This window comes from Uranotaenia lowii, chromosome 2 (genome assembly GCF_029784155.1).
Source record: "Uranotaenia lowii strain MFRU-FL chromosome 2, ASM2978415v1, whole genome shotgun sequence".
In the NCBI taxonomy this organism is placed as follows: Eukaryota; Metazoa; Arthropoda; class Insecta; order Diptera; family Culicidae; genus Uranotaenia; species Uranotaenia lowii.
In genome coordinates, this window is record NC_073692.1 from 62,864,117 (window position 1) to 62,876,998 (window position 12,882).

The following is a 12,882-nucleotide window of genomic DNA, read 5'->3' on the forward strand; positions in this document are numbered from 1 at the left end:
CCGTTCTACGCAAGAGTTCCCATGCATGTGACTTTTGAGTCATTTTCACTCTTGTTTTGCTGGAAAGGGCATCTTTCAGTGTAAACTTTAGAATAAAACACCAATACACAACAAGTACACGGAAAAAGTTACATGGGTTTTTTCAAATACAGAGTCATGATAATTTTACTATATCCATCATTTAGTATTTTCGACCATGATTTAGTATTTTCTACCAAAAATCTAGGCGATAATACTACGACATAGTATTTTTACTATGCGAACTTTGACAGCTCATAGTAATTACCTCATGTCAAAATTACCATGCGCATGATATTGTTATATTACACAATTCGTGTTCTTGAAATTACTATGCCCATAGTAATGTTGAAACATCGTCATTCGTGTTGTCGAAAATACTATGCTCAATATAAATTCATAGTAATTTTACCAATGTGCATCGTTTGAGTGTTTGTTTTTTTTCTGGTCAGTCGGTCGCGAATTCGGAATGCGGACCAAAATGTTGGGCGGGTACTTCGCTGAGGTGAATGCGGCTGTTTCGGCTAACTAGGTGACCAGCCCACTGGGAGTGAAAAATAGAATCAGCACTTTTGTCGGGTCGGAAAACGCAGTCTCTCAGGTGAGTAAAATTGTGTTTTTTTTTTTACTTATAAACATACTCCGATCCGTTTTTCCGATCTTTCTTTTGATTTAATTTGAAGCTGTTGCATCCCGAAATCCCCCGGTCGTGAGAACCTGCTCCCTCTTGACCAGCCACTGAAAATTGACGGGGGAATTGAAGTTTCCAGAAGGTTATCCTTGTGCCTTTCTGAATCGTTGGCCTCAAGATGACTATGCCAACACATCCAAATCGATTCCAGCGTAAGTAAAAAAATTATCAAATTTGATCTGCTCATTAATGGTTTTTTTTTGTTTATTACTTTTTTAGGGCATACAATAAATTATCAAAGTAGAAGCAGACTATTGTATCGTGCTTCAATTATAAAGTGAAGTGTTGTGAAAAATAAAAATGTTAATCGTTTCAAAATAAATTATTTCTGGATCTAGAAAAAACCAAAAAGAGTGTTAATTCTATCGTACTTCATTCTAGTTATACCATGGTGCATGGTAATTTTGTTATCATATCAAGCAACATGTACTCATTTATAGCATAACATATCATAGCTTTATCATGAAACGTATCAATTTTACTATGCACAATGAAAAACAAACCCATGATTTCATTTACAATTTTACCATGAACGTAGTTGAAATTACTATGCGCAGCCAAAATCAACACAAAGTAAAACTAATATGCGCATGGTAATATCAAGAAGAAAACATTATTGACTCAAAAATATGGTTGCGTGTTGTTCGTTTAAACCACGGATTTAGTAATTTTACTATGCTTTTTTTTTGTGTGTATACTTTATCTGAACTGCCACTCCAAGCAAGATTGTCCCATGTTAAAAAACGTGCAATCGACAAAAATGCGATTGAAATTTATACAATATTTTCAGTTTTTCGCATAAATTCGGATTCCGCCGACAGTTTGATAGGCGATAGAAGCGTTGCCGAATTTGGGTTATGGTTTTCCACTAGTGCAAGTGGGATGCAGCTAAAATTTCACCCAACTTTTATGAAGAGATTAACCACCGTAATTTATGTTTGTTACTTTGATTGATCGGCCTTAGCGGTGAAAAGTGATGTCCTTTTTAGTAGGGACATCTAAGATTATGTTTTTTTTTATAGATGGATAGAAGGTTAGATAAAATGAAAGATGGTGAAAATGAGCGGGTAGAATTTATTTAGGAGCATTATCATCACATATCAAATTCATAGTAGTAGGCCCTTGAGGAACAAAAATTTTCACCATCTTTCATTTCATCTAACCTTCTATCCATCTGTAAAAAAAAAAATCATAATTTCACCCAACTTTTGGCAGATCTTACGAGTTTTTCTTCAGGAGAGAAAGAATAACTTTTAAATTCCTTCGCCCATTGTACTATTTATGTAATTGTACCTACTACTTAGTCCGAATTGATAAATTTAATTTGCCAAAAATTTACTTCTACTTTACTACCCTATACATACTTTTCCTTCCTGTGAAATGTGTGTTTTGAAGATTTCAGTAAAGTATTCTAACTTCTCCTTTGAATTATCCCATCAAAACAAAGTTTCATCATTTCTTTTAAAGTCCGTTCAACAAGGCCAAAACTAAGGCTGGGCTTCGAACGAGATCGCGACGAGAAACAGAACAAGTCCGCCAAAACCCGTGCCAGGAAGTTGTACTTCAATATGCTGACGAAAGTTGAATGCTGCATCATGGGAGACGAAAGATATATGAAGGCCGACTTCAAAAAGATAGCGGTAACCTATTTTTCACGGCCAAGGATAAGATCAGCGTTCCGGAGCATGTTCCGCCCTCAGAAGTTGTCCAAATTTGCGAAGAAATTCCTCGTTTGGCGGACTTGTTCTGCTTCTCGTCGCGATCAGGGGCCTTTTGTACCTTGAACGTTCGAAGCCCAGCCTTAGTTTCGGCCTTGTTGAACTGGGTGATTATAAAGCAGCACCATCTTAAACGACCTAAGGTAGTGAAGACAGCTGAGAAACTGAAGAAAGTATGGGTTTACATGCAAAAAACGGTTGATTCACAGGTTGTGCAGAATTGTATGGCCGGAATTAAGGCCAAGGTCCGGCATTTGCGTATGGACTGTGAATAAAATACGAGTAAATTTTTAAAATAAAGTTTAATAGCTATTTTTCAATCCCTGAAAATTTGGTGGCAATCGGATGAAAACTCGAATTTTGCGAATCAATTTTGTGTGTTGCAATTTCATCGTGGACACCCTTTAGTTGGAATATCTAACTAATAAATAAATCTAACTTAAATTTGCTTAAATCTAGACACCTGCAACTAATTCAAGGCACGGAAGGTGCAAATTGAGAACCTCCTCAGGAAGTCAAGCACAGCTATGGTTTACGCTTAGAATGGGAAGTGATATTCTAACGTTTAACTACTTTAATTTAGGCTACAATACCACACAAGTGCGCGGTTTTGAATTCGTGATAGTGCGATAGTATCCAACTGGAGCAGAGGTGAGAAATTTTTAGAGAAACGTTTAAGTCAATTTCTAATCTAGAATTATCAAAGGCGTAGGTGAATAGCGGAGGCCTATTACTGAAAATCGAGACAGAGGAAACGTAGTGAGTTTACTAAACGTAAGATTGAGAAATGTACTACAGATTTTTCCTATATTTAATCAATGTTGAAATCGTAGGAATTTAAAACGTGTCCCGATTTTTGAGATAAACTGAAAAATGATGAAAATACATATGGGACAGTCATGCGAATAGAGTCAATGAAATGATTGTTACAAATGGCTCAATTTTTGATTGTATATATTTTGATAAATGCATATGTTTAAAACTGTATCCATCTGAGGACAAACCACACGAAACCAGATAGCAGTAATCCGTTCAAAACTCTTGCAAGTGTACCGTTGTTGCACCCATCTGCAAAGCAAATTTCGCACAAATCTCCTCGGTTGCGACAATAATCTCGTTCGCCGTCAGTTAATGAAGCAATGCATCCTCGCTCAACGACCAGCTTCCGCTCGTTTCGCATCGTGTAGCAACCCCGTTGATCGTAGCTGATAACCCCGGAACAATCTTCCACCGGATTATATTGCTTGCCCAAGTGGCAATTGGTGCTGCAGATGGCACAGCTTTGTCGTTTGATGTTTTCAGCATTGCAACCGTCTTCGTCGTCGCATTCGTCAATGGTTGCCGGTGAGCATGAGTATTGGGTTAGGTCCGAAGAACAACCACGCACTGTTAAACCATTTTCGATGCAACTGAAACATCCGTCGCTAGGATTTTCACAATCGTTCGCTGATTCCGGTCGGTGGCCCCAGGCGCAAGATGGATTTTCGACGGTCTCCACGCATTGAATACATTTCAAAGTGTTATCTCCCGGATTCGTTGGATTGTCTTCTGTTGTGGTTTTACCAGGTTCTTCTGTGTTTTCTCCTGTAGTCGTATTAGGCGGGTCATCGGTTGGACTTTCTGTTGGTTCCTCAGTTGGACTATCCGTTGGTTCCTCAGTTGGACTATCCGTTGGTTCCTCAGTTGGACTATCCGTTGGTTCCTCAGTTGGACTTTCTGTTGGTTCCTCAGTTGGACTTTCTGTTGGTTCCTCAGTTGGACTTTCTGTTGGTTCCTCAGTTGGACTATCCGTTGGTTCATCTGTAGGATTTTCCGTTGGCTCTTCAGTTGGATCGACGCCTCCTTCAAAAGGTTCATCATTGCAACCACTAGTGTAACATTCTTTACAATCAGGCGCAGCGCAAGATGCAAATAGTTCAGATGAACAGCCTCTCGCAATGTTTTTTCCACCTTCCAGAGATAACGTGTAACAGGTGTCGTCTTCGACATACCGATCACAAAGTTCAGGGTCATCAGGTACGTCAGTGGCGCAGTTTTCACATCTGTGACATCTGAGACGATTTGCTGGATATATTTGCGCATTGCAGTGATCAGCGTTGCAAAGTTCATGACTACTACCAAACACCATACAATCATCTTGGAAATCAGCCACACATCCACGTGAAACAAAACCGTCCTTAGACAGGTAGGTTATGCACGCCATTCCACTGCATGTTTCGGCCTTGGAAGGATCAATCTCTCCGCATTCAGGACCCGAACACTCGAAACACTCGAATGAGTTGTTTTGGTCCAAACTGTTGCAGCCATTACAACTACACAATTCACAAGACCCTTCCAGGGCGCATCTCGATGGGTCCTCCACCGTGCATCCCTTCAATATAATCTCCCCAAGAAAACTGAAGCTGTAGCATTGATCCTTAATCGATCCTAGTGTGACTTTTCCCTCGCACGGAACGGAAGTTTCTGCATTTGCGCATTCCGGTCCCGAACACTTGACGCACGATAGAGCACTGTTCCACGTTATCGGATGATCGTTACAGCCATTGGTGCTGCACCGGAAACAAACAGTCGGATCGGAGCAAGGTGCACCGGAAATCTCGGTACCACAGCCTCGTTGCACGGAGTTTTCTGAAGCGAGAGAAAGATAAATTGTTATATACAGGGTAACAATAGTCGGACATCGTCCTGTAAAAGGGCAACATCGAGCCCGAAACCAGTCGACAAAAAAGGTAATTTTAGTTCCTTTTTCCGTTTGTAAGAACGTTAAGTGTCGTGTCTGGCCTTGCTTATCTATTCTATATGTTGTAGATTCAAAATTTAATATTATAACGCGATACAAGAGCAAAATCCGAGGCATATTCAAAATTTTAGCCAATTTTTTTTAAAAAAGTAGAGGATATCTACGAAAAGGCAAAAATAATGCAGATAATGCAATAAGAGCACAAATGACCAAGTTGGTAAAAATAGTTTCAAAATAAACAAAGTAGAATAGAACAGAACCACTCAAATTAATAACTCAATAACTTACCTTCTAGATTACTGAAACAGTAATCTTCGGCGTCATATTTCTGGCAGGCCGTGGGAACCACTACATCTTCAGTTGAAACAGTATCACAATCTGCGCACTGGTAACACAAGATGCGATCTGCTGGGAAAAGCACATTGTTGCACAGCGAAGAACCCTCACATAGGCTGCAAGGTGCTTCCGAATCTTCACAAATTGATTCCTTTCCGGCACATCCCTTTCGGGTTATACCTTGTCCTGCAATAATACGAAATGGTGAAATACGAAACTTGGAAGGGGGTTTTCTCTAACTTACCGTCGATCAAAGAGAAACAGCGTTCCTGTTCACAGACTTCTCGTTTGCCTGCAACGATTACTCGCAATGGGTCTGCGCAGCTTGAGTCGGTTTCAGAATCGCAAGTTACGCAATAGAACATATCTCGATTGCAATTATCTTCGCTACATAATATGCAGTTTCCTTGGTCACAAGCGTTTTTGATGGTTTCATCTCCATCTTCGCTCAAATCGCTCAGACACCCTTTTTGAATAGTGTCTTTGTCAGCGTATTCGTAGCAGAAGTCCCGGGATCCGAACAGTATTTGTTTCGTACACGGCGTTCCTTTAACATTTCCCTCGCAACTTTCTCCTACGCATTTGATACAGTGGAGAGTATTATCTTGCAGAGCGTATTGCTCGTTGCAGTCGTCTCCATCGCACGTTATACAGGGTTCTGTACATTTTTGGTCCTCTGGTAAATCTGAAACACAACCTCGAGTCACGTAGTCTTCTCGTTCGAATCTCGTATAACATTGGTCGTCGTCTTTATGTTTGGAACAAGCTTTGTTGAATATCTCAGCAGTGGCTTTAAGGCAATCCTCCTCAGATCCTTCACATTGATAGCAGCTCAGTCGTGTTTCTGGTAGCATGTTTTTATTGCATTCGCTACCCAGGCATGTCTCACAATCAATGGAATCGTTGCATTCGTCTTCATCGATGTTTTCTAGACAATCTCGGATAATGTACCCCTCTTCATCCAGGAACAAAACGCATTCTCCGTAACAATCTACTCGATCGATATTATTACTTCTTATATCAGCACAGTCAGCATTGGTTCGAGAGCTACACCGATAACAACGGAACTGGTCACGGTTACAGTTGTTTCCAGGGCAAAGAATACATTGTGAATCATCCGAATTGCATTCGGTGTAGAAAGTATCGCCTTTGATTAAATCTGACAAACAACCCTTTCCAACAGTAATTTGGTTTTCGAACATGAACGTATAACAATAATCTGACTCTCCCAAAAGTACATCATTTTCACACTTTGAACCAACATTTACACTGCTGCAACTCCCCACATTGGTGCATTTAATACAAGTAAGGCTATTATCTACCAAAGGACCTAGATTGTTACAACCTGCTTCACCCGAACAGGTAATACAGCTATTCTTGGAGCAGAACTCCGGATCATCCGATACGCAACCACGTTTGACCGTTGTTTCGTCCACTACGTGTGTATAACATTGATCCGTTTCGCTGTAAACCAAACAGGACTTTAGATGGTCACCAGTTTGTAACGCACCGGACAAACAGCTTTCGCCTTCACACTGGTAGCAACTGAGACGCTCGTCTTTCCGTGGATCGCCGGAGTTACACCCGAATCGATCATTGCAGCAACTCTCGCCGGGACAGCCAATCTTGAGTTTGGAGGCACATCCTCGCGTCAGATGACCGACCATATCTAAACCAATAGATATGATTAACCATCAGTGGAATTTGGAAATTTATTATAAGATTTATGATTGATAAACTAAAGTAAATTTAGATACACAGCCCCAGGTCGTTTTAACACGATTTTCCCACACGGTTTTCGACCTGAGATCTGAGTCATGAGACTTATGTAGATTTGAGACCTGAAACTTGAGATCCGTGACCTAAGTAAGAGATGGATCATATAAAATGAAACTTAAGACCTAAGACATGAGACTGGAGACCTGGGACAGGTGACAATGAGACATTAAAAATGGGACTGACTTAATACATTTAATCTGAAATACGAAACCTGAGGAGATCTGAAACAAGGCATGAAACATTAAACCCAATTCATACAACTTGAGACTTATATGACTCCTAGGTTTCATGTCCTATGGATTTCAGGGCAAAGGTCCCATTTTTTATGTCCCATGTGTCCTGTTTCATATCTCTTTTCTCATGTCTCAGCTCTAAAGATCTCGTGCCTTATGTCTCAGAACTCAGGTTTCAGGCGTAACGTCTCTCGTTTAACGTTGCATGTCTTATGTCTCATGTTTTATTTCCCATGTCTCAGGTCTTGCTTAGGTCTCAAGTCGCATGTCAAAACTCTGATGAGACAGGTTTCAGGCCTCGGATCTTAGAACTAAGGTCTCATGTCTCAAGTCTCAGGTTTCAGGTCTCATGCTGTAGCTTGAGCTTGAGGTTGCTATCAACTACGGTCTACCTACGGCCATTCCTGGACAATGGCATAATGGTTTCACTCTGTGATTGGCTCGAAATAATCAACATTGCACTATGAACCAAACGAAAGATTGCTGGGAACAAGCATCTCAAGCATCACTGTACAGTAGACTGGCCCATAACAAAAAAAATCCTTATATTCCACGCGGCACCCCCTAGGTTGGTGCCTTTAGGTGAAAAAATGACTTTCTGAAAGTTTCAGGTCATTTGGCAGAAGCACGAGCTGGCGCAAAGGACTTGAAATTTGTATGAAGATTTTCGGAAAAATGTATGAAAAATCGCCATTCCTTCACTCTTTGTGATCTAAAATATGTTCCCAGTATGCTAGAAAGCTCAGAATTTCAGGAATTTTAGTTCAAATAATGACAAACAAGTTTGTAGAAGATTGCCGCCGGACATTGTGCCGCCGAGGACACAAACTTTCTATCTGTTATCTCATTGTGTGACAATGCGACCAAGTTAGTACTAATAATCCACGATATATCGATGAAATGCGAAAAAAATCACATATTAATTTTCAAATAACTCATCACAGTCAACTCGTATCGCGTCGCAATGTTCTACAAACTTGTTTGTCATTATTTGAACTACAATTCCTGAAATTCTGAGCTTTCTAGCATACTGGAAACATATTTTAGAAAACAAAGGGTGAAGGTATTTCGATTTTCCATACATTTTGCTGAAAATCTCCATACAAATTTCAAGTCCTTTCCAGCTCGTGCCTCTGCCAAATGACCTGAAACTTTCAGAAAGTCTTTTTTTAACCTAAAGGCACCAATCTAGGGGGTGCCGCGTTGAAAACAATGTTGTAAAAATCATCCCATACAAATTTGGGCCAGTCTACTGTACAGTTTTGAGAATCTCTTATTTTTAAATGAACCAATAACAAACCAATACCACAGCGCTCCTAGTGGTCGGGTCTGGAATGTTTTGATAGCACTTTGTTTGGCCATTTAACTAAATTTAGTTCTTAATTTTAGTTCAACGTTTCGAAATGCTATGTATAAATTTAATAGAGTAAATAAAGGTCGCGGTACACCTCAGGTGAAAATGAAAAATCTTCTCTAGCCAGTAGCTAAAAATAGTTGAAAGATGAATTTTGAACTGGTCTCAGAATTTAAAATTTCCTAAGATGTTTCAATTTCGATTCCCCTGATTTTACCGTAGAAATGTTATCACATTGAGGGAATCAAAAAATAAAATCTTCAGATATTTTATAAACTGAGACTGGCTTTTTATACTCTTTTTTTTTATTCATTGTTGAGATAAATAATCAAATTGAAAACATTGTGAACGTTAATGTTTTCATTATTATATTAACTGATAATTAGTTTAAGTTTTTTTCACAATCCATGAATCTGAATGCGGTTAGCTTATTTTTACTGAGTCAGTAGCATTTGTTTCTGCAAAATTTCCTCAAATTACGCCAGAGTGCATTTTGAATAATTTTAAATGATTGAAAACATATCAGAGTGCATCATGATTTGCACGCTACGATCATCAAACACAATTTGTGAGAAATGTTGACCTTTTCCGTCAGTAGGTGGTGCTGATGTTTGTAGAAGGAATGTCTGTTGGAATTTATATGAAAAATGTAAAGAGCTGGGTATCTTTATATCTTTATACTATCTTTGCCTCAGGGTTTGACAACTTCGTAAATGACCATAAATCGACTCAGACTACTGTACATGTCTGATTGTCTCAATTTTCAGTGCTCCGGAATTAGCATGGTTTTTCGCAATTGACATTTAAATCAAGAATGTGTTTTTAAAATAAGAAATCGGAATCTGGTTTTAAAATCTTAGTCAAATTTGAAGATGAAATCCTAAAATTAAAAAAAAAGTTACTCACCGATCAATGCTACGCAGTGGTCATTTATGCCACATTCAGCCATCGGGTTGTCCTGCGCCATCAGCAAACACCCAAAGCCATCCTTATCGGTCGAACATTCGTGGCACTTCAACGGGTCGGCATTGCAATAGTTTTGATCGCAAATACTGCAGAACACTCGGGATCCGAGACAATCGTTTTTGATGCCCGCCAATGGGAAACCGTCGCTAAGACATCCTTTATAGAAATGTTCATCGCCTATCGCAAAACCGATGCAGCGTTCATACAGCCAACCCTCACTGGAGGAGCAGAGTTCTGCCGGTCTATATTCAGCACATTCTGAGGAATTTCGGCATGATGTACACCAAAATGCTTCATTTTTGGTCAACGGAACAGCTTTGTTGCATCCCCCCAGTGGTCCGCAAAAGGCACAGTTCACTCCTTCGTAACATTCACTGGATGCTTGCATTTCTGCTCGACATCCTCGGGTGATTTTCTTAGTTGCCATGTCTTGGTGCGTGAAACACCTGTCCCTTGTATCGTCGCAAAGCTTAGTTGACAGTCCTTCAACGGTTGTACAATCAGTACAACTGTAGCACTCAGCGAAAGCTGTAATAGAAGAGTTTATTTAAATAAAATCATTTGACCCATAGCCTACCAATTGTATACCTCTTGTGTTGCAAAAGTTGGAGTCGCAAAATTTGCAAGATTCCGGCTCTTTTTGGCATAAAGAATCCTCATATGTGGTTGCATCGTTGCAGCCCAGCTCCAAAGTATTTTGTTTCTGATATCGGAAGCATTTGTCCCCTTGGCGATGACCTTCACAAACTTGGGAGAACCTTGTAGTCGTAGTCTGACGGAAACACACGTCGTCATTATTGCACCAGTCCTCTTTACAAGGTACCGGGCAATCCTTTGGATTTTTACACTCCTCGATCTTGTCATAACAGCCGCGCACAATACTCGTGCCTTTGGGAGGAGGAATTTCGACGTAGATTAATAGATTTTTAAGGAGTAAATATTGTATGTTCATAATGGCGAAGAAAAGTTTGGGAAAGTTTAAGGAGATCGAGTCAAACTGAAGCAAAGCTCAGAGAGTTATGTGTTTGCACATCACAGCAACCCGAATACAAGCGTATTGTCAGATTAAAAAGCTTAAAAATGAGATTACGATCCCGAGTTATTGTAATAAGCTAAGTTGAAGGTACCTTTATTCCTCACAACACACCCGACGCTGGTCAGACATTGGTTGCTCTCATCCGGATTATCGACACAGTCTGCGTTGTCGGCACCCGAGAACGAACACGAATGGCAGCGAATTGGCTTGCAGTTTGAATCTTCGCATTCGTAGCAGTTCTCATTCTCCGCACAGTTTTTTCCGGGTTCGGCATCCGCCAAGCAGCCACTTTCAATAATGTCAGAACCTAGAGAGAAGAATAAAATTTTAGGGACGTTTGTTTTGTTTACATTATTGCACCGAAAAATTTTCAGATTGATATTTTTTATGTAAAAAGCATGATACGTTGGCAACGGGGTTAGTGAACGGTAGACAATGTGCAACTCGAGACCCCATACACCCAACCTTCGGGTAGTGGTCATATCACCTCTTGTCTGCAACTCCGATTCTCTACCTCCCCATGGTGCTAGCTGGGGTGCAAGCAACCTAAGCGGAGATCGGGTACCCAACCGCGGTGGATGCTTTGGTCGCATGCAGACTGAGTTAGGGGGTTTCGTACGCGTCTGTTCTCCATGTCAGGGGCGGCGTGCGGAGTGCAACAACGTCCTGGTGGTGCTCGGGACCCAAAACAGCTACATCACGACGGTCCTCCTGCGAGATAGTGGGGTTAGCTGCGGGCCTTGCGAGCTCGTGACTACAAAAAACATAAGCAACGAACAACGAACAACAAATTTCGGATGGAAATCGGCAAAGACCCACGCGACGAAAAGGGGCTAGCGATTGGAAACTTGGAACATGGAACTGCCGATCTCTAAATTTTGTGGGCAGTACCCACGTGCTCTCCAACGAATTGAAGAGCTGCAAATTCGACATCGTAACGCTGCAGGAGGTATGCTGGAAGGGCTCCACGGTACGAACGTACCCAGATGGTCGTGCCATCTACCAGAGCTGCGGCAACACACACGACCTTGGAACAGCTTTTATAGTGATGGGAAAGATGCAAAAGCGCGTTATCGGGTGGTGGCCCATCAACTTACGAATGTGCCGGTTGAGAATCAAGGGCCGGTTCTTCAACATCAGCATCATCAACGTGCAAAGCCCTCACCTTGGAAGTACCGGTGACGACGAGAACGAATTCTACGCGCAGCTGGAGCATGAATACGACCTTGCCCAAAACATGATATCAAGATCGTAATCGGGGATTTTAATGCTCAGGTCGGCCAGGATGAGGAATTCAAACCGACAATTTTAAGGTTCACCGCATTCCACACAAGTACACCTGGAGATCACCGTACCAAACGCAATCACAGATCGACCACGTTTTGATTGACAGCCGGCGCTTCTCGAACATCATCGACGTCAGATCATGTCGAGGGGCCAACATCGAGTCAGACCATTATCTGGTGATGGTGAAGATGCGCCCAAAACTATCCGTAGTGAACAACACACGAAACCGGCGCCTGCCTCGGTTAAACATCGCACGACTGAAGCAACCTGAGGTCGCGGCAGACTACGCGCAATCGGTCGAAGCAGCGCTGCCGGCAGAGGGCGAGCTTGACGAAGCTTCTCTCGAAGACTGTTGGGATACCATCAAGACAGCCATCAAGTAGTGTAAAGAGGCACCCGTAGAAATGTAGAAAATCACCGACAGCGGAAGAGGCAGCGAGTCCGACTTTTCCAGGAGAAAAAGCGCCGCCTGGAGGAGGAGGAGCTCGAGGAGCTAGAGCAGCTGCATCGTTCCCAAGAAACACGAAAGTTCTATCAGAAACTCAACGCATCCCGCAAAGGCTTCGTGCCGCAAGCCGAAATGTGCCGGGATAAGGACGGGGGTATCCTGACGGACAATCGTGAGGTGATCAAAAGGTGGAAGCAGCACTTCGATGAACACCTGAACGGCGCACATGCAGGAGATCAAGACGGTGGGGGAAAGTACATCGCCGGCGTAGCCAAC

General features: G+C 41.6%; 1 protein-coding gene and 1 long non-coding RNA gene across 2 annotated transcripts in view; one reads left to right on the forward strand and one right to left on the reverse strand.

Annotated features, from left to right (window-relative positions):
* Positions 1-347: 347 nt before the first annotated feature.
* Positions 348-1,039, forward strand: LOC129744612 (uncharacterized). Its single transcript, XR_008736956.1, has 3 exons — positions 348-619; positions 702-861; positions 929-1,039. It is a non-coding gene; the product is annotated as an uncharacterized LOC129744612 (long non-coding RNA).
* A 2,320-nt stretch (positions 1,040-3,359) lies between these two features.
* Positions 3,360-12,882, reverse strand: part of LOC129748203 (uncharacterized) — a 31,391-nt gene continuing 21,868 nt past the window's right edge. The window contains exons 8-13 of the mRNA XM_055742717.1: positions 10,963-11,178; positions 10,424-10,723; positions 9,776-10,363; positions 5,748-7,172; positions 5,456-5,689; positions 3,360-5,055 (exon numbers count right to left, since the gene is read on the reverse strand). Of these exons, the coding sequence (XP_055598692.1) occupies positions 3,404-5,055; positions 5,456-5,689; positions 5,748-7,172; positions 9,776-10,363; positions 10,424-10,723; positions 10,963-11,178 (4,415 nt within the window). The 3' untranslated portion in view covers positions 3,360-3,403. The remainder of the gene's footprint in view (positions 5,056-5,455; positions 5,690-5,747; positions 7,173-9,775; positions 10,364-10,423; positions 10,724-10,962; positions 11,179-12,882) is intronic.